Raw genomic sequence first — 24,799 nt, 5'->3', positions numbered from 1 at the left:
AATGCAAGAATTATATTTACCGCTGATATTTATTCTTATACTAGGTGGAGAAAGATCAAATGGCCACAATGTTAACAGCAGCGTACCTGTTTATGGCTCTGACTTTCTTGAGGAATCATTGATGCTTGACCTCTAGCAATCATTTGTTTTGCCGTTTCATTATGTGGTTCCTGAGGGGAAAAAAAACAAAAACAGGGATTTAAAAAAAAAAAAAAAAAAAGTAAAAAGATCCAAAAATATATACATATGAGCTTCTATACAAAGCAGCGTAATATAATGAATAATAGGGCCATGTTCCAGTTCTCACATATTCACAGGATAGGTGGACTCTTAACTGCTGGGACCTCCACTGGTTGCCAGAACTTGGCCCTTATCTCTGTCAGAATGTGGCAATACTTGTAGACAACAGCTTCATTCATTTTCTGTACCAGGGATCCCCAAACCGTGACCCCCTAACATGTGGCTCGATGTAGCAGAAAAGCAAAATATCCTGAGACATTGGAGGAACCATGTAAATGCTCTGATGCGCAGCAATTGCCTCAATCTTTTCCCCAGTGCTGGGGATGTGGGTGTCATGAGGCCAGTTGTCCCATAGTGATAATCTCCTGCTGATAAAACATTATATTGAAACAACAAAACACAACCCAGTAAGCAACATCAATGTAATCGGGGTCTAAGACTCTAGACTGCTGTTCTCAAAATACATAGCAAAAACCAGGTGACAGATTCTGTTTTAAAGTATACGGGGGTGGGGAGGGAATCTTTATATTACCAGTAAGGCCATAACAGACTGATCGCCTCTCCCCCATAACCTCCACCACTGTCAGTAAGCATAAATGTATGTTCACATAGCATATTTACTGCAGATGTTTTTGCAACAAATCTGCTTTGAGTTCTGCAGTTTTACCTCCCTTCACTTCAATGGGGAAAAACTACAATACTGAAGACATTCCATGGATTAAGGTGACATTGCTTCTAGAAATAAAAAAAAAAAATAAAAAAAAATCAGACCATTTTTTCGAACCTTAATTATTTAACCCTTCCCAACATTTGCAGTATATATACACATGTCATGGTTGGGAAGGGCTTCCCGACCACTGCAGTATATATACGTCTTGGCGATCGCCCACGCACAGAGCACTGTGTGCCGGCGATTGTCGCAGGATGTCAGCTGATTTAGACAGCTGACACCCGGCACTTAGTGCTAGGAGAAGGATATCGATCGCAACATTTAGCAAGAAGGCAGAGGGAGTAAGCTCCCCTGTCCCTGGATCGGCGCTCCCCTCGACGTCATCGCGGGGGCCCATTTGTTGACATGGTGACCAGATGTCGTCATACGGGTCCCAAGAGCTTGCAAACTTACTAAATCATGATTTTGCAAGTTTGCCTGTCAGTGCAGCGCTGACATTTTATAAGGCATTGGAATGCTCTTGCATCCTATGCTTTATAAGTGATATATATAGTCCAGCAAAAAACAAGCCATCACACAGCTGTCAGCGGAAAAGTAAAAAAAAAAAAATTATAACTATATAAAGTGATGCAAAAAAAATTATTTTTTCTAGAAAAGTTTTTATTGTGTAAAAACACCAAAACATAAAATTATATAAATGTGGTTTCGCTGTAATTGCACCGACCCGAAGAATAAAGCTGCCTTATTAATTTTACCACACGCGGAACGGCATAAATCCCCCTCCCAAAAACAATTCCTGAATTGCTGTTTTTTGATGCCTGCCAAACATAGGAAAAGAAAGCATTCAAAAAATGTAATGAACCCGAAAATGGTACCAATAAAAATGTCAACTTGTCCCACAAAAAACAAGCCCTTACATGACTCGTCGGCCGAAATATAGAAAAATTATAGCTCTCAAAATATGGTGATGCAAAAACTAGTTTTAAGCAATAAACATCTTTTAGGGTATGACAAGTGCCAAACAAATAAACTCTATATAAATCTGGTATCGCTGTAATCGCACCGAACCGAACAATACAGTCGCCTAGTCACTTATACTGCAAAGGCATAAAAAAGAAATAAAACCAATTCTTCACCTGCTGGTGGTTTGTTCATTCTACCTCCCAAAGATCACAGTAAGGCTCGGCACACATTTATCCTGCGCTCTGCGCTGAGCGCGTATCCCGGGGTTTCCGTGTGAATCTCTGAAATACGTGATTCAGATGGAACCCCTCTATGAGGCAGAAGGAGGCACTGTTGACGACGTCTGACCTGTGATCCGGCAGTGTCCGTCTTTTTAGGCGTGCATAAATGCACGGTCTGCCAGTTTTGTGCACTTCTGAAAAGAAGGTCAGAGATTTAGATGGAAATCCCAATTGAAGTGCTCAGCGAAGAGTGGACGATAAATGTAACCCCAAATGTTATGTAAAATGTTCCTAACAAAAGCTTCAAATCAATCCACAAAAAAAAAGCAAGTCTCCACTCAGGTCCATCATCTGTCAATGGAAATATAGGGGCCTTCCATGTTACTGGTAGTTCAAATCCTCTGGAAAAGTGAAATAGCTCCTTGCCCCCCAAAACAAATTCAGCGCTCCCAAATCCAAATGCCACCTCCCTTCTGAGCCTCAGTGTGTCTAAACTGCAGTTAGAGTCCACATGTTTGGCATTTCTGTTGCGATGACAGCCTGCCTAATTTACAGGTGCATGTCTCCAGAACCATGAGCTGGTCACTACAACGTCCTGGTCACTACCATAGCAGTTTGAAGTTTTCACTCAAACATCCACTGCTGCTTGTTTCTGGAAAACACCCATGGAGTCTAAATAGTCACTACAGTGGTAGCTAAATTCCCAAAATGGGGTTCAAATTTCCAACGGTTGAGAGATGATCTTAGTACAATAAACTGGGACGATATCCTGAGACATAAAACTACACAAAGCAAATGGGAGACATTTATTAGCATCCTGAATGGGACCTGTGCACAATATAAACATGCTAGAAACTACCTCTTCCGACAAGCCTACAACCTGCAGTAACCACCGCTGCACGACCAGCTCTACCCTCACCTAATGTATCTTCACCCATCCCTTCTAGAATGTGAGCCCTCGCGGGCAGGGTCCTCGCTCCTCCTGTACCAGTTGCTGACTCGTTTTGTTAAGATTATGTAAATGCTTTTGTTATGTATATCCCTATCACATGTAAAGCGCCATGGAATAAATGGCGCTATAATAATAAATAATAATAAATAGGAGGAAACCACTATGGCTAAATAGAGCTGTAAGGGGCGCAATAAGTGACAAAAAGAAAGCATTTAGAGAACTAAAGCAAGTAGGTAGTGATGAGGCATTAAATAAATACAGAAAATTAAATAAATTCTGTAAAAACCAAATCAAGGCAGCAAAGATTCAGAGAGACTCATTGCCAGAGAAAGTAAAAATAATCCCAAAATGTTCTTTAACTACATAAATAGTAAAAAAGCTAAAAAATGATAGTGTTGGTCCCCTTAAAAATAGTCTGGGTGAAATGGTGGATGAGGAAAAAGCCAATATGCTAAATGATTTTTTTCAACAGTATTTACACAAGAAAATCGCATGACAGAAAACATGATTAGTGATGACAAAAATTCTGCATTAAATGTCACTTGTTTAACCCAGCAGGAAGTACGGCGGCATCTAAAAATCACTAAAGTTGACAAATCCCCAGGCCCGGATGGGATACACCCGCGAGTACTGCAGGAATTAAGTAACGTCATAGACCATTATTTTTAATCTTTAAAGATTCCATAATAACAGGGTCTGTACCACAGGTCTGGCGTACAGCAAATGTGGTGCCAATATTCAAAAAGGGGACAAAAACCGAACTTGGAAATTATAGGCCAGTAAGCTTAACCTCTACTGTGGGTAAAATCCTGGAGGGTTTCCTAAGAGATGCTATACTAGAGTATCTGAAGAAGAATAACCTCATGACCCAATATCAACATGGGTTTATGAGGGACCGTTCCTGTCAAACTAATCTGATCAGTTTTTATGAGGAGGCAAGTTCTGGACTGGACCAAGGAAATGCAGTGGATGTTGTGTATATGGACTTTTCAAAAGCTTTTGATACGGTTCAACACAAAAGGTTGATACATAAAATGAGAACAATGGGGATAGGGGAAAATATATGTAAGTGGGTTAAGAATTGGCTGATAGGAAACAAAGGGTGGTTATTAATGGAAAACACTCAGACTGGGTCTCAGTTAACAGTGGGGTACCACAGGGGTCAGTATTGGGCCCCCTTCTTTTTAACATATTTATTAATGACCTTGTAGGGGGCATACAGAGTAATATTTCAATATTTGCAGATGACACTAAACTCTACAGGGTAATCAATACAGAGGAGGACAATTTTATATTACAGGAGGATCAATGTAAACTAGAAGCTTGGGCTAATAAATGGCAAATGAGCTTTAATGGGGATAAATGTAAGGTAATGCACTTGGGCAGAGGAAATAAAATGTATATTTATATGCTTAATTGTAAAACACTGGGCAAAACTGTAACTGAAAAAGACCTGGGTGTATTGGTGGACGACAAGCTCACGTTTAGTGGCCAGTGTCAGGCAGCAGCTGCAAAGGCAAATAAAATAATGGGATGCATTAAAAGAGGCATAGATGCTCATGAGGAGAACATAATTTTACCTCTATACAAGTCACTAGTGCGACCACACTTAGAATACTGTGTACAGTTCTGGTCTCCGGTGTACAAGAAAGACATAGCTGAACTAGAGAGGGTGCAGAGAAGAGCGACCAAGGTTATTAGAGGACTGGGGGGTCTGCAATACCAAGACGGGTTATTTACTGTGGAAAAAAGAAGGCTTAGGGGTGATCTTATTACTATGTACAAGTATATGAGGGGACAGTACAAAGACCTTTCTACTGATCTTTTTACTCTGTGGCCTGAGATGGGGACAAGGGGGCATCTTCTACGTCTGGAAGAAAGAAGGTTTAATCATAATCACAGACGCGGATTCTTTAATGTAAGAGCAGTGAGACTATGGAACTCTCTGCCGCATGATGTTGTAATGAGTGATTCACTACTAAAATTTAAGAAGGGCATGGATGCCTTTCTTGAAAAGTATAATATTACAGGTTATATATACTAGATTCCTTGATAGGATGTTGATCCAGGGAACTAGTCTGATTGTCGTATGGAGTCAGGAAGGAATTTTTTTCCCCAATGTGGAGCTTAGTGTTTGCCAAATGGTGTTTTTTGCCTTCCTCTGGATCAACATGTTAGGCTATGGGTTGAACTAGATGGACTTAGTCTTCCTTCAACCTTAAAAACTACAGTTATATGAAAAAGTTTGGGCACCCCTATTAATCTTAATGTTTTAAAAAAATTGGTGTTTTTGCAACAGCTATTTCAGTTTGATATATGTAATAACTGTTGGACACAGTAATGTTTCTGCCTTGAAATGAGGTTTATTATACTAACAGAAAATGTGCAATCTGCATTCAAACAAAATTTGACAGGTGCATAAGTATGGGCACCTCACCAGAAAAGTGACATTAATATTTAGTAGATCCTCCTTTTGCAAAAATAACAGCCTCTAGTCGCTTCCTGTAGCTTTTAATGAGTTCCTGGATCCTGGATGAAGGCATTTTTGACCATTCCTCTTTACAAAACAATTCCAGTTCAGTTAAGTTTGATGGTCGCCGAGCATGGACAGCCCTCTTCAAATGATCCCACAGATGTTCAATGATATTCAGGTCTGGGGACTGGGATGGCCATTCCAGAACATTGTAATTGTTCCTCTGCATGAATGCCTGAGTAGATTTGGAGCGGTGTTTTGGATCATTGTCTTGCTGAAAGATCCATCCCCTGCGTAACTTCAACTTTATCACTGATTCTTGAACATTATTGTCAAGAATCTGCTGATACTGAGTGGAATCCATGCGTCCCTCAACTTTAACAAGATTCCCGGTGCCGGCATTGGCCACACAGCCCGAAAGCATGATGGAACCTCCACCAAATTTAACTGTGGGTAGCAAGTGTTTTTCTTGGAATGCTGTGTTTTTTTGCCGCCATGCATAACGCCTTTTTGTATGACCAAACAACTCAATCTTGGTTTCATCAGTCCACAGGACCTTCTTCCAAAAAGAAATTGGCTTCTCCAAATGTGCTTTTGCATACCTCAGCCGACTCTGTTTGTGGCGTGCTTGCAGAAACGGCTTCTTCCGCATCACTCTCCCATACAGCTTCTCCTTGTGCAAAGTGCGTTGTATAGTTGACCGATGCACAGTGACACCATCTGCAGCAAATTGATGCTGCAGCTCTCTGGAGGTGGTCTGAGGATTGTCCTTGACTGATCTCACCATTCTTCTTCTCTGCCTTTCTGATGTTTTTCTTGGCCTGCCACTTCTGGCCTTAACAAGAACTGACCCAGTGTTCTTCCATTTCCTTACTATGTTCCTCACAGTGGAAACTAACAGGTTAAATCGCTGAGACAGCTTTTTGTATCCTTCCCCTGAACAACTATGTTGAATAATCTTTGTTTTCAGATCATTTGACAGTTGTTTTGAGGAGCCCATGATGCCACTCTTCAGAGGAGATTCAAACAGGAAACCAACTTGCAAGTGGCCACTTTAAGTAGCTTTTCTCATGACTGCATACACCTGGCTATTAAGTTCAAAGCTCAATGAGGTTACAAAACCAAAAAAAGTGCTTTACTAAGTCAGTAAAAAGTAGGTAGGAGTATTTAAAACAAGAAAATGCTAAGGGTGCCCATACTTATGCACCTGTCAAATTTTGTTTGAATGCAGATTGCACATTTTCTGTTAGTACAATAAACCTCATTTCAAGGCAGAAACATTACTGTGTCCAACAGTTATTACATATATCAAACTGAAATAGCTGTTGCAAAAACACCAATTTATATATACATTTTCTGTTAGTACAATAAACCTCATTTCAAGGCAGAAACATTACTGTGTCCAACAGTTATTACATATATCAAACTGAAATAGCTGTTGCAAAAACACCAATTTTTATAAAACAATAAGCTTAAGATTAATAGGGGTGCCCAAACTTTTTCATATAACTGTATGTTACTATGTTACTTGAGGGGCTCTGTATATGTAGTCTGCAAACTATTCTAGGAAAATCTATGCTCCAGGAGGCAAATAGCACTTTATCCCTCCCGAGTCTCGCTGTATGGCTAAGCAGTACTGCACAGTCATATATGGGGTATTTCTACATTCAGCAAAAATTGTGGGACAAATTATAGTGCCATTTTTACCCATTTTCCAGTGTGAAAATGTAAAATCTGGGGCTAAAACAAAATTTGGGTGCTAAAAATTTAATAATTTTTTTTCTTCACTGCCCAATGGTATAAAATTCTGTGACCCACCTGTTGTGTCAATGATTAAGGCACACCTAGACAAATCAATTGAGAGGTGTAGTTTATAAAATTTGGTCTCTTATGGGGGGGGGGGGGGTTTCTGCTGTTCCGGCACCTCAGGGGCTCTGCCAATGTGACATGGCATCCTTAAAGCGGTCCAGCAAAATCTGAACTCCAATATGGTGCTTCTTCCCTTTTGAACTTTGCTCTGTGCCTCAAAAGGAATTTTTGACCACATATGGGGTATCAGCATACACAGGAGAAATTGTACAACAAATTTTGGGGTCCACTTTTTCCTGCTATCCTTGTGAAAAAGAAAACATATGGGGCTAAACAACATTTTTGTGGGAAAAAAAAATATATATATTTTTTTTCATTTTTACAGATTCACGTTGTAAAACTCTGAAGTACCTGTGGGTTCAAGGGGCTCACCACACATCTAAAATTGCTTGAGGGGTCTAGTTTCCAAAATGGGGTCACATGTTGGGGTTTCCACCGTTTAGGCACATCAGGGACTCTTCAAACGGGACATGACTCCCGCAGATCATTCCATCAAAGTCTACCTTCCAAAACATTATGCCTTCCTTTCGGAGACCTGCTGTGCGCCCAAACAATAGTTTTCCCCCACATATGGGGTATATGCGTGCTCAGGAGAAATTGCACAACAAATTTTTGGGTATATTTTCTCCTGTTACCCTTGTGAAAATAAAAAAATTGTGGCTAAAAGAACATTTTTGTGAGAAAAATGTGATTTTTTTATTTTCATGGCTCAACATTATAAACTTCTGTGAAGCAACTGGAGGTCCAAGGTGCTCACCACACATCTATATAAGTTCCCTGAGGGGTGTAGTTTCCAAAATAGTGTCACTTGTGTGCGGTTTCCACCAGTTAGGCACATCAGGGGCTCTCCAAACACGACATGGCATCCGCTAATTATTCCAGCAAATTTTGAATTCAAAAAGTCAAATGACGCTCCTTCCCTTCCAAGCCCTACTGTGCGCCAATAGTAGTTTTCCTTCACATATTGGGTATCAGCGTATTCAGGAGAAATTGCACAACTAATTTTATGGTGCAAGTATTCATTTTTTCCTTCCACATTCCATTAATTCCTGTGAAGCACCGAAAGGGTTAATAAACTTCCTGAATGTGGTTTTGAGCATGTTGAGGGGTGCAGTTTTTAGAATGGTGTCATTTTGGGGTATTTTCTGTCATATAGGCCCCTCAAAGTCACTTCAAATGTGATGTGGCCCACCAAAAAATGTTTTTGTAAATTTTGTTGGAAAAATTAGAAATCGCATGTCAACTTTTAACCCTTATAACTTCCTAAAAAAAAAAAAAATGTTTCAAAAATGTTGCTGATGCATAAAAATTAAAAGTTTGAAAATTACTAAATTTTCTAAATTTTTGCCAAAATTTCCGTTTTTTTTTTCACAAATAAACTTAAGTCATATCGCAGAAATTTTACCACTATCATTAAGTACAATATGTCACGAAAAAACAATCTCAGAATCAGTGAGATCAATTAAAGCGTTCCAGAGATATTATCTCATAAAGTGACAGTGGTCAGAATTGTAAAATTGTGAAAACAGGCTCGGGGTGAAGCGACTTTGGCCGTTACATACTTTCTACAGACAAAGATTGTGCTACGTGGCTACAACAGTGGCATAATGCAAAAGTTTTATTGTTACTTGGAGCAGATTCCAGTTGTTTCCTACAGGTTAAATAGTTCTACCTTTTTGTCTTTTTTTTTTTTCCATAGGATGCAGCTCATGACCAGGGCTGTGGAGTCGGTAAGTAAAACCTACGACTCCAACTCCCTCACACATAGCTCAAGTTTAAGTGATAAATTTAATGTGGCACAGATTAATCTCAACTAAAAGACTAGACCCTTAGATCAGGAATAGGACAGACATTTATAGGATATTTCATAACTTTCCCAAATTCTTATGAAAAACTATTCCCCACAAACGGCATTGTACCCAATTTATTATATATTTTAGGAGTCAGAGTCGATCCATTTTATACCGACTCCACAGCCCTGCCCATAACTATCTCTCAAAGCTGAATGTGGCTCTCTAGGTCATTAAAGCTGGCAACCACTGCCCAATGAAACTGCTGGAGAGCTGTATTCGACTTTTCCCCGACAGAGAATTTACAGAGCAGAGGGCTGGCTTAGCATGTGCATTGCCTTTAAATTTCATCAGGGATACAAGAGCTCCAGCCTGGTAATCAGTAAGGGTAACAGCGGTCTCCCCCCCTAGATATCAGTATGTATGGTTAATATAAAGGTGACAAGCAGAGAAGAAAGAGCACTGCAAACAGAACCAATAATAAAAAAAACAAAACACATTACCATGTGATATAAAGCTAAATTCTCAATATAGGGTTAGCTACTGTAAATGATGCAATTTTAAAAAAAAATCATACCGGCGTATCCTCCGTGTCTGATATTTCTGTTATCTCTTCCACATCGTCGTCATCATCTTCTCCCTCATCACTTCCGACTGTACGTGACAGGCTGGCACTCAGCATTCCCAACTTCTTGCCTGCTGCTGAATGGAGAAGACTCAATCCGGATATGCCCTCACAACCAAGCAGACGACGCTGGGAATAGAAAAATGGGAAATAAAAAATTATATTTCGTAAGATGGCCCCCGGACAGGTCATCGACTGGAGATATGTAACATCGAGGCTGGCAGCCTTAGTGATGTACGCCCTGAGAAGCAGGCTCCAGCATGTGCAGTGCTGAGAGAGTTAATAGACTGTATGCAAGGATGGGTATAAAAGCAATCAAAGATGGGTAGGACTGGCTGCTTACATATCCCCACCCCGGTGTTTTGAACCAACGAATCATACCCCTGCGTGTGCACCAGCGTCTACCTGACATCAGATCCCTTACAATATATACAGATACACGCATATACAGAGACTTCAGAACTAACCGGATTTCTGTGTAGATGAGCCATCCTCGGTCACTCGGTGATGTACTGTGCAGGATGCGGTCTTTCTCCTGGAGTGTCTCAACACAACCAGCTCATAACACTTCTGAAATATAACAATCAGAACAAGTGAGGAAGAACAGAAGGAAAAATGAAAAAAAAAAGTTCTAGAACTTTTTTTTCCCCCCGTTGACACTACTACTTTTTTTTTTCTTGCGGGATGAGTTGTAGTTTTGAATGACCCAATTCATCTTTGCATATAATGTTCTGAAAAGTAGGGAAGAAAGCGCACACATAAACACAAAAAGTGATGGGAAATTGGTGATGGCAAACATACCCGTCTCTTCCCTCAACGGCAGATCATGGCCAACAGAGCGAGCAGACATGTTGGATAACATTCCCCCTCACTTGTCTGTGCTCCAGACCGGTCCATCAGAAGGTATCGAAATAAAAGCACCCTTCAGAGAGAGCACATGTATATGTAGGCGCTGGGGACCTAGAGGTCAGCAGACGTTATATAGGGGGCTTATTTTCATCTTCTGGGGACATGGCGGTCAGCAGACGTTATATAGGGGGTTTATTTTCATCTTCTGGTGACATAGCGGTCAGCAGACGTTATATAGGGGGCTTATTTTCTTTTCATCCGTTGGGGACATAGCAGTCAGCAGATGTTATATAGGGGGCTTATTTTCATCCGCAGGGGACATAGCGGTCAGCAGATGTTATATAGGGGGCTTATTTTCATCCGCAGGGGACATAGCGGTCAGCAGATGTTATATAGGGGGCTTATTTTCATCCGCAGGGGACATAGCGGTCAGCAGATGTTATATAGGGGGCTTATATAGGACATCCATGTACCATAAAGCCCCACTGCCGGGATAATGTCCATGTACTAAGGCACAGGTAGTGATGTGGGGGTGGGAGACCCTTTATACACAGTGGCGGCCTCATGTGCTGCAGATGTGATAAGAACACGAGTGCTCCCTATTGTATGTGGATGCAGCAAGCAATGGCGCCCCCGCCCCCTGCACTTACTGCCCGCACTGTTCCCTCCGCCTAAGCACCAGCAGCCAGGGCACAGTCACCCCAGAACTCGCTCCTTATGGGACGAGCATTGTTATCAGCACCATATTATACCTGTCCTGCCGCGGCTTCCACCCTCTTGTACCACTTCTCCCGCTGCTCCGGAAACTGTTTCCGGTGACTTCCTGCTGCACATGCGCACTGACAAGCTGCGTGCTCGGCGGCGCCATCTTATTGGAGGCAGTGCCAGCATTGAGGGGGCAGACAGACAGCAGAGCACACCTCTCCCTGAAACATCACACCTGACTGGTTGCTATGGACACCTATCCCATAATTTATTTGCAGTAGTTTTATTAGGGTGTTAATTCAAAATGTCACCTAACGGTATTGTATGGAAGATGAAGGAAACTGGTGTGTAAGGCTAAGTTAACATTTTGTACGCCTACTGACGTAAGCATCGGACAGCTAACTGCGCCTGTTTTCATTTTGATATATACGTCGGATGCATTTAATACATATATTTTTTGTGGGTATTTTTTTAATCATCCATTTTTTATTCTTTTTTTCAACTTGTTTTTACAGGTACTGAAAGGAAATTGTATTCATTTTAGATGTTTGTGCATTGCAGAACATCCACCATTCAAAATAATGGAGAGAAAAATGTACACGTCTTTCATACGTCTTTTTTTTGGGACCAGAAAAACGCAGTTGACTAAGTTTTCTTTGTACATCCAAAAAAACAACAACAATATGACATAAACCTGACAAAAGATAGTCAAAAGAACTGAGCGCTCCTGTATACTCTATGAGAAAGCCACCGACATACATCTCTGCTAGAGGCCTATCTCCGAGAGAATAAAGCAATCTACAGTCCGAAATCAGACATGCCCGATCGACATCTCCCCCACCATCAGTTGGCCAGTGCCCCCATACACTGATGGTCATCAATAGATCAGTGGGAGTCCGAAAACACCACCGATCTGCTGTTCTTGGCTCCACCAGTGGATGGATGTGATCAGAAATTCATGATGCATCGCACTTATTCGGAAGACGGATGCGTCACCAAAGAATCCCAGACATGCGCAAGCACCACTCGAAAGCCAGGTGCCCAGGAAGCTTTGTTGATTAATCCCTCTCCCGTGAATGCTGGGGGCCGGGTGGCCTGGACTACCTACTATTTAGGGGACTGTGAGAGGAATCAGACTTTGCACCCCCTGAGGAAGCAAGAGGGCTCAAGTGAAACGTGCGTTGGAGTGGAGGGGGGGGGGGGGTGCATTTTCTTTGGTTACTTTGCACAGCACACCTTATTATGGGTAAATTACTCTGAAATCACTGATAAAATCATGTTATCACAGGGGTGTGATAAGATGCACAAAGGGCCAACAAGTCTGGGGAAACTACTGCCCCATCTACTAGACCAAGGCCTAATTAGCACAATAAAAACAGAGGTTATAAATAATTTTTTTAAAAACATGGATGTAAGTAAATAACATTATAAAGGGCTGGTTAGGCAGGGGATTTAGTAATACATGTAGGAATGCTGCTGGCTTGGAGGGCATGGGGGACCTGACAGGTTCACTTTAACATGAAATATACTGTATTAAAGAGGTGATCTATAGGTGCTGGATTTAACCCTACTTTTTTTGGATTTACTTTCATAACTCATTGACCCTGAGTTTTCTGGGCACCACCTGGTCAAGATATGGATATCTATCCCTCATTTGGGTAGCCATCCTTCAATTACGGTAAATATTTGGGTATCCAGATTAGTGAGAACGTACAATAGTTGATTATGACTCCCTAAAGATTACCACACTTCTATCCATTTTCCAGCAAAAAAACATTGGCCTGGTGTAAGCTCACCTTAGCAATTATAGGATGGGTTAATCGAATGACGATAATCTTCATGCCACATATTCTATATTTACTACACAATGCTCCCCTCTGGCTTCCCTTCACCTATTTTACAAACTTACGTTAGGTCTTCTGTGGAGCACTACATTCAGGTTCCTATCGGAATCCCCCAAATAACAGTATTCGGAGAGAGCCCCGACGGAGCCATTCACTTTTATGAAGCCTACTGAGTCACTGTGGACACTGTCTGGCCTCCGTACTGTGGTTAACCACAATTTTGTGCAAGTCTGAAAAAGATGAACAGTGCCAGAGGCCAGACATTGCCCACAGTGACTCCGTGAGCTTCATTCTCGAGAATGGCTCTGTCGAAATACAGCTTTTTGGGGATTCCAACAACTCTCCTTCTACTTTGGAACTGCAGAATGTGATTGACGAAGACTTAATTTACCAGAGACTTTTAGAGTATTGGTATAATATAATCCAAATACGCTTTGTTAACCGTTAGCTGCTCACCGAGAAGACTGGATGGTGTCCAGGGTGGGGAGGTCATGGGGGGGATTTTCTAGGGTGTATTATTTTGTTTGTTATAAACTTGTACATTTTATTAAAAAAAGATATGGATACCATTTGGTGATGTATTGAGTTTTAGATGTGAGACCAACTGTGTCTGATGGCCAATACAAGAAAAGACTTTAGTGCCCTTGACTATAGGGCTCCACACATTTTCTTGTCTGTCCCTCTAATCGCACAAATAAGCTCATGGTTTACAATAACTACATTTTAGATGACACACCTACAATAATGCTGGACTTCACAAAGAAGTAAGGAGTTGTCTGTGGGCCATATTCACTAAACCTTCCGTTGGGTGCACCAGCTCACCATTGTAGAACTGCTGTCCATATCTATATATTACATTATTCTATGTCCTTCTAGGATGCTGTGAGAGGATAATTCATAGATCTTCTGCCAGCCTTTCAATTTCATCTAAGAAGAAGTCCAGATCTTCTTTAGTCACATCTGGATTCACAATGATCTGCCTGAAGAAGTTAACTCTGTTCCCATGAGGCTGGTATCCCACCATCATTGATCCTTTCTTCATCATCCTTTCCTTTAAGACAGGAGCCACCTGGAATAACCGGTAATATATTTTATAATAAATGTTTATTTCCTATTATACGTATTGTGACAGAGTCACTGGTATTATATGCAAGGGGAGGTATGTGTCACGCAGGTTGCTGGCCTGTGTGAATTGAAACCAATAGATTTTCTGCCAGCATATTACATGCTGGGGTTACCTCTTTAAAAGGGTGTGGTTTTATGGGAATGACGTAGAGATGGGAGAGAAGTCATTCCCCATACCTCCCATCAGGGTGTGGCTGAATAGGGTATAAGTGTTCAGTCAGTTTGTTTCCTGGGTGGAGTGTGTGGTCTGGAGACTGAGGTCTCCAGGATGTGTATGTGGCTGACACCTGAGAGCAACACCGAAGGACTGGTGTTGCGGACACTTCACAGGACTATCAGCAGCTGGCAAAGGCCTTGCTGGCTAAGAGGAATCTGTTATATTTTCATCTTTTGTTTCCCCATTAACACCAAAAGGGGCTGTTTATTTTATTGGGACGCTGCTGGAGTTTATGCTGCACAATAAACCCGCAGGAAGCTTACCCAAACTGTGTGTCCTGTGTCTGCCTCCAGAGAGCCGAGGGAGTCGTCTTGTCACAGTACCTACAGTTCTGCAGCACCCTACAGAAATTGTCATTATTTGCAGTCCCTGTAGCTCCTAAAGGGAATCTGTCACCCCTAAATCAATTTGTAAACTATGGCCATAGTCATATAGAGGACTTAAGCCCCCGTCTCCCATAGCGAGATCGCTAGCGAGATCGCTGCTGAGTCACGGTTTTGGTGACGCAACAGCGACCTCACCAGCGATCTCGCTATGTGTGACACTTTGCAGCGATCAGGCCCCTGCTGTAAGGTCGCTGATCGCTGCAAAGTGTCCTGGACCATTTTTTGGTCCTTGCCCTCCTGCTGGTCAGTACACATCGCTGTGTGTGACCAGCGGGACCAGCCAACAGGCTGGTAACCATGATAAACAGCGGGTTACTAGGGGCATACGCGCACTTAGTAACCCGCTGTTTATCATGGTTACCAGCCTGCTCCTGCTTCAGCAGCAGGCTGGTAACCAGGAGCAGGACGTCGTGGAAAGATTCTTTCCACGATGTCGCTGCTCCCCTGATCGCTGGTGAGCCTGCCTGTTTGACAACTCACCAGCGATCACTTAGCGACGCACCAGCGATACCGGCCAGGTCACATCGTTGTCGGGATCGCTGGTGCGTCTTTATGTGAGACGGTACCTTTAGACCTTGTAAAAAACATACATTTGTTGTAGTAAATGCTGCCTTTGTTCTGCCTATAAAACCTTTAGTTTGATATGCAAATTAGGGTGCTTAGTGTACTCTTGACTTGCAAAAAAAGATATGGTGCATTGTTCCACCCCCTCAATTAGCATGAACCACCACTTCCCTCGCTACTGATTGATAGACAGAACTGGACTGGCCATCTGGCAAATGTCAGTTGGGCTTGTCTGACATTGTGCCCCATCAGCTGCAACACTATTAAGGGGTTGTGTGGTCTTAAGCTACAAGTCGGCAGTCACTCTATGATGCTGTGAGGATTTGCCGGGAGCGGGTGGTTTTGGTGTAACAGCAAGAGCCAGTGTCCATGCTCCTAAGCCGTCTATATGGGCACAGACGTCATAGGAAGCTGAAGCAAATTATACTATGATATCTGCAATCTGATGTCTTATTCCAGAGATTCCACATTTTTCTTACATGTAAATGAGCTGTTAAGATCTATGGGCTAGACACTTATCTCCCTGAGAATCTGTCTCCAGAGATTATTTTAAAATAATGAAAGGAGGCGTTACCACTGTGGTATGTAATTGTCGCTATCTGCTCTCCTGAACTCAATGCTGAGCTATATGCAATTATTACTGACACATCTGCAGGTTCCTCTCAGCTTCAGCTTCCATCTCACAGGTAGACAGGGCTACAATACAGGAGAGCTGTAGAGCTGCAGTTGCTAACGTGTTTGTTCTGACACAAAGTTCAGTTCTGCTGTTCTGTGTTACTGCTGTTTCTGTGTTCTTACTTGTCTCACACTGGTAACTCCCCCTTTTTTTAAAAGAAAAAACTAAGCTCTGGAGGCAGATTCTCATGCAGACCAGTGTCCAGCCCAGTGTCTGGAACAGCTCATTTACATATAAGAAAAACGTGGATTCTCTGAAATAAGACATCGGATCGCAAATATCAAGATATATTATTATTCATCTTCCTATGACCTAAATGCCCATATAGATGTATTAGGAGGGTTGATCCTACTGACAGATTCAGTAGTATAAATTACAGATGAATGACTACCAGGTGCTAAAATACCTTTCCAAGTCTAGTCCAGAAATCCAGGGAATTTTCTTGGTTTCGAAGGCTTGGTGGAACATACCAAAAACATAAGTTCACAAACTCTGGCTGTAGAAAAATAAAGAATTGTAAATAATAAACTAAATAATTGTAGAGCTCAATGACAGATGCAATCCACTCACTACGTGGATAAAGGTTTGAAAACCCTTTATGACCACCATTTTTTTCACTTTTTTTAGAACACTTGAGAATTACTAAAATTATTTCTAGAGTCCATTTTAATTCTCTACTAAATATATTGAATTTTCAATGGCTCACACAATGGCTCACACAGTGCCATTCTGCAGCGTGGTAAAATAGCTGCAAATGAAAACAATAAATTGGGGGAAAAGCACAACCAAGGTACAACTAAACTGTCAAGACTAAGAGCCTGTAAGGCTCGAAACACGCAGACCCGGTATCCACCATGCTTTATATTATCTTCATTTTTCTTTGTTTTAGGCATATCCAAATAAATTTGTTATATATATATATATATATATATATATATATATATATATATATATATATATATATATACAGTACAGACCAAAAGTTTAGACACACCTTCTCATTTAAAGATTTTTCTGTATTTTCATGACTTTGAAAATTGTACATTCACACTGAAGGCATCAAAACTATGAATTAACACATGTGGAATTATATACTTAACAGAAAAGTGTGAAACAACTGAAAATATGTCTTATATTCTAGGTTCTTCAAAGTAGCCACCTTTTGCTTTGATGACTGCTTTGCACACTCTTGGCATTCTCTTGATGAGCTTCAAGAGGTAGTCACCTGAAATGGTTTTCACTTCACAGGTGTGGGATTTCTTGCCTTATAAATGGGGTTGGGACCATCAGTTGTGTTGTGCAGAAGTCAGGTGATACAAAGCTGATAGTCCTACTGAATAGACTGTTAGAATTTGTATTATGGCAAGAAAAAAGTAGCTAAGTAAAGAAAAACGAGTGGCCATCATTATTTTAAGAAATGAAGGTCAGTCAGTCGCAAAAATTGGGCAAACTTTGAAAGTGTCCCCAAGTGCAGTTGCAAAAACTATCAAGCGCTACAAAGAAACTGGCTCACATGAGGACCGCCCCAGGAAAGGAAGACCAAGAGTCACCTCTGCTTCTGAGGATAAGTTTATCCGAGTCACCAGCCTCAGAAATCTCAGGTTAACAGCAGTTCAGATTAGAGACCAGGTCAATGCCACACAGAGTTCTAGCAGCAGACACATCTCTTCAACAACTGTTAAGAGGAGACTTTGTGCAGCAGGCCTTCATAGTAAAATAGCTGCTAGGAAACCACTGCTAAGGACAGGCAACAAGCAGAAGAGACTTGTTTGGGCTAAAGAACACAAGGAATGGACATTAGACCAGTGGAAATCTGTGCTTTGGTCTGATGAGTCCAAATTTGAGATCTTTGGTTCCAACCACTGTGTCTTTGTGCGATGCAGAAAAGGTGAACGGATGGACTCTACATGCCTGGTTCCCACCGTGAAGCATGGAGGTGGAGGTGTGATGGTGTGGGGGTGCTTTGCTGGTGACACTGTTGGGGATTTATTCAAAACTGAAGGCATACTGAACCAGCATGGCTACCACAGCATCTTGCAGCGGCATGCTATTCCATCCGGTTTGCGTTTAGTTGGACCATCATTTATTTTTCAACAGGACAATGACCCCAAACACACCTCCAGGCTGTGTAAGGGCTATTTGACAAAGAAGGAGAGTGATGGGGTGCTACGCCAGATGACCTGGCCTCCACAGTCACCAGACCTGCACCAAATCGAGATGGTTTGGGGTGAGCTGGACCGCAGAGTGAAGGCAAAAGGGCCAACAAGTGCTAAGCATCTCTGGGAACTCCTTCAAGATTGTTGGAAGACCATTTCCGGTGACTACCTCTTGAAGCTCATCAAGAGAATGCCAAGAGTGTGCAAAGCAGTCATCAAAGCTAAAGGTGGCTACTTTGAAGAACCTAGAATATAAGACATATTTGCAGTTGTTTCACACTTTTTTGTTAAGTATATAATTCCACATGTGTTAATTCATAGTTTTGATGCCTTCAGTGTGAATGTACAATTTTCATAGTCAAGAAAATACAGAAAAATCTTTAAATGAGAAGGTGTGTCCAAACTTTTGGTCTGCACTGTATATATATATATATATATATATATATATATATATATATATATATATATATATATATATATATATATATACATATACACTGCTCAAAAAAATAAAGGGAACACTTAAACAACAGAATATAACTCCAAGTATATCAAACTTCTGTGAAATCAAACTGTCCACTTAGGAAGCAACACTGATTGACAATCAATTTCACATGCTGTTGTGCAAATGGAATAGACAATAGATGGAAATTATTGACAATTATCAAGACACCCTCAATAAAGGAGTGGTTCTGCAGGTGGGGACCACAGACCACATCTCAGTACCAATGCTTTCTGGCTGATGTTTTGGTCAGTTTTGAATGTTGGTTGTGCTTTCACTCTTGTGGTAGCATGAGACGGACTCTACAACCCACAGACGTCTCCTGGTGTACTGGCCTGTCTCCTGGTAACGCCTCCAGCCTCTGGACACTATGCTGACAGACACAAACCTTCTTGCCACAGCTCACATTGATGTGCCATCCTGGATGAGCTGCACTACCTGAGTAACTTCTGTGGGTTGTAGCGTCAGTCTCATGCTACCACGAGTGTGAAAGCACAACCAACATTCAAAACTGACCAAAACATCAGCCAGAAAGCATTGGTACCGAGATGTGGTCTGTGGTCCACACCTGCAGAACCACTCCTTTATTGAGGGTGTCTTGATAATTGCCAATAATTTCCATCTATTGTCTATTCCATTTGCACAACAGGAATGTGAAATTGATTGTCAATCAGTGTTGCTTCCTAAGTGGACAGTTTGATTTCACAGAAGATTGATTTACTTGGAGTTATATTCTATTGTTTAAGTGTTCCCTTTATTTTTTTGAGCAGTGTATATATATATATATATATATATATATATATATATATATATATATATATATATATACACTGTGATGCAGCAGACATCCCTTTAATGGTTCAGTGTGTTTTGAATGACCATGTACCTTCCCCTTTAACTGACTGGTCACATGACCGTGACATCACACAGGTCCTTATGCACACAGAAGGTCCTATCTGTGGGTGTGTGTGTGTGCTGCAGTATATCTAAACCCTGTGTGTTCCTGTGTGGGTGTGTTCCGTTGTGTAGGAGTTCCTGGGTGTTGGAAGCTCCTGTGTGGGCACCGTGGGGGAGGCACGAGGCTGTTCCCTGTGTGTGTGGGGGAACACCGCTCGTGTGAGGCCTGGAGTGGCCTGGTGGACTCCGGTGGAGGTGAAGCCTGGATCCCTGTGTGAGAGTGTGGGGGATGCCAGTAAGCCTCGGAGTGCCACACAAGCGTCCTGGAAGGTGAAGCCTGGGTATGAGATGTGTAATACGCCAGTAAACCTTAAAGGGAGTGACTGCTGGAGACAACGTGTGGGAAGCCGTAGAGCCACAGTGGTGGCGCATGAAAAGGACTGTTACAGCTGAAGCCGGCGCAGGTAATACTCTTGTGTTATGGACACTTACCTGGACATTGTGTTAGTATTACCTTGCGGAAGGCTGTAATTAGAGCCAAGTGGGCCGGTCTGCCACTTGGGCTCGTGGACTTTATCAGTGTGTCGGTGAGCCACTAAGATGGACTGAGTGATCAGCAGTTTATGGAGTTAATAAACTGCTGAGTTGAGAAATACCAAAAAAAATATGGCTGGTGTGTTTTAAATTGACGCAGCGAAGCGAGTATCTCCCAGGATAATAAGTAGCACTGCCTTACAACACATATACCGTATATTCCGGCGTATAAGACGACTTTTGAAGACTGAAAAATCTTCTGTCTAGTCTGGGGTCGTCTTATACGCCGGTAATGCTTTTGAACTTTCAGAAATTGACATGCGGGGATACTCTGGGGGTGTTAATAAGCTGCCGTGGCCGTATCCCTGCCATGTCGGAGTTAATATAAGGTGGAGGGAGTTAAAATACGGCGGCGGTAGGTCCAGACAGTCAGCGCTTCTGTGCTGAAACGGACACATCGCTGCGTATTCCCAGCTCCGGACACAGCGCAGGGCTTCTGTGCCGACAGCTTTCACTTGTCACAGAAGCGCTGCTCTGTGTCCGGAGCAGGGAAGTTCGCATCGCTTCTGTGACAATATATAAAAAGCCGGCAATTCAGCAGCGGCATAAGCCGGCACCCGACAATTTAGAATAGAAAGAATAGAGCTTCACACATAGATTAGATAGATAGAAACATGTCAGTCACATATATATGAAGTACAGTGACAGTATTGCTTACTGTACTTGTCATTTAGTGTAAAGGATTTATTAAAACAAATAATAGTGTTTTCATGCACCGTCTCTTTAAAAAAGCCGGCCGGCAATTCAGCATCTGTACCCGACAATTTAGAACAGAAAGATAGAGCATCACACATAGATTAGATAGATAGAAACATGTCAGTCACATATATATGAAGTACAGTGACAGTGCTGGTTACTGTACTTGTCATCTAGTGTTAAAATAACGGATTTATTAAAAAAAAAATTGGCGTGGGGTTCCCCTTAATTTTAGTCTCTAGCGGAGGTTAAGCAGACAGCTGGGGCAGATGTTTGAAGCCTGGGAAGGGGGTAATACCCACGGAGCTTCCCAGGCTACTAATATCAGCCCCCAGCTGAATACCTAGCCTTTACTAGCTATTAAAATGGGGGATCCCAAAATAATGACGTGGGGTCCCCCCTATTTTAATAGCTAGCAAAGGCTAGGCAGACAGCTGGAGGCTGATATTAATAGCCCAGGAAGGGAGCCATGAATATTGGCCCCCTCCCAGGCTAGAAACACCAGCCGTCAGCCGCCCCAGAAATGGCGCATTCATAGGATGCGCCAATTCTGGCACTTAGCCTCGCTCTTCCACGCTGCCCTGTAGCGGTGGCAGGGGGTAATAGGGCTGGGGTTGATGTCAGCTTATAATGCCAGCTGACATCAAGCCCAGGTTAGTAATGGGGAGGCGTCTATAAGACACCCCCATTACTAACCCCATAGTCAAAGTTAAAAAAAACACAAACACCCAGAATAAAGTCCTTTAATTGAAATAAAGACACAAATCTTTATTGTTCTAAATTAAACCATACTTACAGTCACGCCCATTCCAGCTGAAGCCAACGATCTCCTGCAATAAAAGAAAAATAATAAAGCAACCTCATCCTTACCTCTCCATGGTTCCCAGGACGGGTCCAGCTCTGCTACATCGAGATGACAGGCTGGACCGCAGCAGAACGCTGCCATCCAGCCTGTCATCCCGCAGACACTGAGAAGCGCAGGCATGCTTGCGCTCCTCAGTGTCTGACTGTGACGGCATCCAGATGAGCCGACAATGAACTCAGCTCACCTCCTGGACGTCCGTCACTGACAGCGTGGGAAACTTCTACTGCGCATGCGGGGAGCAGGAGAATTTTCCCACGCTGTCAGTGAGGTGCATGAGGTGAGCCGAGTTCATTGGACATGATCTCGGCTCATCTGGATGCCGTCACAGTCAGACACTGAGGAGCACAAGCATGCCTGCGCTTCTCAGTGTCTGCCGCATGGCAAGCTGAACGGCAGCGTTCTGCTGCGGTGCAGCCTGTCATGTGAATGTAGCAGAGCTGGACCAGTCCTGGGAACCATGGAGAGGTAAGGATGAGGTTGCTTTATTATTTTACTTTTATTGCAGGAGATCGTTGGCTTCAGCTGGAATGGGCGTGACTGTAAGTATGGTTTAATTTAGAACATTAAAAAATTGTGTCTTTATTTCAATTAAAGGACTTTATTCTGGGTGTTGTGTTTTTTTTAATTACTTTACTAGAAATTCATGGTGGTCATGTCTAATATTGGCGTGACCCCATGAATTTCGGGCTTAGGGCCAGCTGATAATGCCAAGCTGGCCCTAACCCCTTTATTACCCAGTGAGCCACCGCACCAGGGCCCTGGATGAGTTGGGTACAGCGCCAGAAGATGGCGCTTCTATGAACGCGCCATTTTCCGGGGCGGCTGCGGACTGCAATTTGCAGCGGGGGGGGGGGGCCCAGAAAGCTTGGGTCTCCCTGCGCTGCAGATTCCAGCCCCCAGCTGCCTAGTTGTACCTGGCTGGACACAAAAATAGGGCGAAGCCCCACGTATTTTTTTTTTTAATTATTTCATGAAATAATTAAAAAAAAAAGGGCTTCCCTATATTGTTGTGTCCGGCCAGGTACAAATAGGCAGCTGGTGGTTGGGTGCAGCCCGTTCCTGCCTGCTGTACCTGACTGGACACAAAAATATGGCGAAGCCCCACGTCAACATTTTTGGGAAAAATTAATTACAAAATTAATAATTTAGGGACTGCATCTTTATTAACCCCTCAATTGTCATTTAGTGTTAAAATAAAGGATTTTTTAAAAAGAAAATTGGCGTGGGATCCACCATCATTATAGTCTCTAGCGGAGGTTAAGCAGACGGCTGGGGCAGATGTTTGAAGTCTGGGAAGAGGGTAATACCCACGGAGCTTCCCAGGCTACTAATATCAGCCCCCAGCTGAATACCTAGCCTTTACTAGCTATTAGAATGGGGGACCCCCCCAAAGAATGAAGTGGGGTCCCCCCTATTTTAATATGTTTATGAGTGACAGTTTTCCTGCTATATACCTGCATGTCATAAGAATTTAAATTAAAAAAGGACCATGTTAAATTCAAATCTGTTTTTTTTTAATTTTTACCGGTGTTTGGTATGCGTTGGAAAAGGGGTAGTCTTATACGGTGAATATATCCTAAACTCTATATTTTAACAGGAAAGTAGGGGGGTCGTCTTATACACCAGGTCATCTTATACGCCGGAATATACGGTATATATAAAATGTTTGCGGTTGCTTGATTTTTCCACTATATCTTCCGCAACTGATTGCATCCTTATCAATTATGTGCCCCAAATCTGGGAATTTGCCCGATCTACACCCAAAATGAAAAAATGGGCTGGCTGTGCAGTAGTGCCTCTCCAAAGTCTAGTACTTTATGTATTTTACTACTCTAAGGCTGTGTGGCCATGATGAGTTTTTGACACTGTGTATTTTTGCTGTGTCAAAAACGCAGCGTCTTACAGCAAAGTGGATGGGATTCATAGAAATCTCATTCCCATTGAGCTTTTATTTTACTCAGTGTAAACTGACTTGCGGTCGTGTTTCAAATCCGTAACATGTTAATTTCTCTTGCTGGCGCACTGAGTTTTCTGTGCGGATTTTCCCCGTAGACTTGCATTAGATAAGGAAAATCCTCAGGTGAAAAAATGCAAATACATTTTAGTACATTTGCGTGGCGGAAACATATCAAAAACAAATGTAATCCGTACCTGAGTATATATAACTAGCTTTTGAGCCCGTTCTACGCCCGGGTGGCGAGCATTATTGGTATGTGCTGCCCCCATCCTGGTATTTGTGCTGCCCCCATCCTGGTATTTGTGCTGCCCCCATCCTGGTATTTGTGCCCCCCAATCCTGTTCCTCCATCTTGTTATGTGCTGCCCTCCTCCCTATCCTGGTATGCATTGCACCCCTCACCCCCAATCCTGGTATGCATTTCACCCCTCACCCTCAATCCTGGTATGCATCGCACCCTTTACCCCCAATCCTGGTATGCATGGCACCCCTCATCCCCAATCCTGGTATGCATGGCATCCCTCACCCCCAGTCCTGGTATGCATGGCACCCCTCACCCAAAATCCTGTATGCATGGCACCCCTCACCCCCAATCCTAGTATGCATGGCACCCCTCATCCCCAATCCTGATATGCATGGCACCCTATCCCTCATCCCAAACCTGGCATGCATGGCGCCCCTCATCCTGGTATTCATGGTACCCCTCATCCCTATCCTGGTATGCATGGTACCCCATCCCTCATCCCTATCCTGGTATGTATGGTACCCCTCATCCTGGTATGCATGGTACCCCTCATCCCTATCCTGGTATGCATGGCACCCCATCCCTCATCCTGGTATGCATGGTACCCCTCATCCCTATCCTGGTATGCATGGCCCCTCATCCGAATCCTGGTATGCATGGCCCCCACAGATCCCTTTCCTGGTATGCATGGCCCCCACAGATCCCTTTCCTGGTATGCAT

General features: G+C 42.7%; 2 protein-coding genes across 4 annotated transcripts in view; both read right to left on the bottom strand.

Moving 5' to 3' along the window:
• The window catches only part of ZNF740 (zinc finger protein 740), a 42,159-nt gene extending 30,633 nt beyond the window's left edge, over window positions 1-11,526 (bottom strand). For both annotated transcript variants that reach the window (XM_073662937.1, XM_073662938.1), the window contains exons 1-4: window positions 11,405-11,526; window positions 10,271-10,373; window positions 9,756-9,932; window positions 87-170 (exon numbers count right to left, since the gene is read on the bottom strand). In XM_073662937.1, coding sequence (XP_073519038.1) covers window positions 87-170; window positions 9,756-9,932; window positions 10,271-10,294 — 285 coding nt within the window. In that variant the 5' untranslated portion in view covers window positions 10,295-10,373; window positions 11,405-11,526. The remainder of the gene's footprint in view (window positions 1-86; window positions 171-9,755; window positions 9,933-10,270; window positions 10,374-11,404) is intronic.
• A 497-nt stretch (window positions 11,527-12,023) lies between these two features.
• Window positions 12,024-24,799, bottom strand: part of CSAD (cysteine sulfinic acid decarboxylase) — a 77,447-nt gene continuing 64,671 nt past the window's right edge. For both annotated transcript variants that reach the window (XM_073662935.1, XM_073662936.1), the window contains exons 15-16: window positions 16,576-16,665; window positions 12,024-14,270 (exon numbers count right to left, since the gene is read on the bottom strand). In XM_073662935.1, coding sequence (XP_073519036.1) covers window positions 14,097-14,270; window positions 16,576-16,665 — 264 coding nt within the window. In that variant the 3' untranslated portion in view covers window positions 12,024-14,096. The remainder of the gene's footprint in view (window positions 14,271-16,575; window positions 16,666-24,799) is intronic.

This window comes from Phyllobates terribilis, unplaced genomic scaffold (genome assembly GCF_046119375.1).
Source record: "Phyllobates terribilis strain yellow unplaced genomic scaffold, ASM4611937v1 Scaffold_2__4_contigs__length_985480577, whole genome shotgun sequence".
Lineage (NCBI taxonomy): Eukaryota > Metazoa > Chordata > Amphibia > Anura > Dendrobatidae > Phyllobates > Phyllobates terribilis.
Note: the sequence above shows the minus strand (reverse complement) of the source record. Positions and strands in the feature narration are given on the sequence as shown.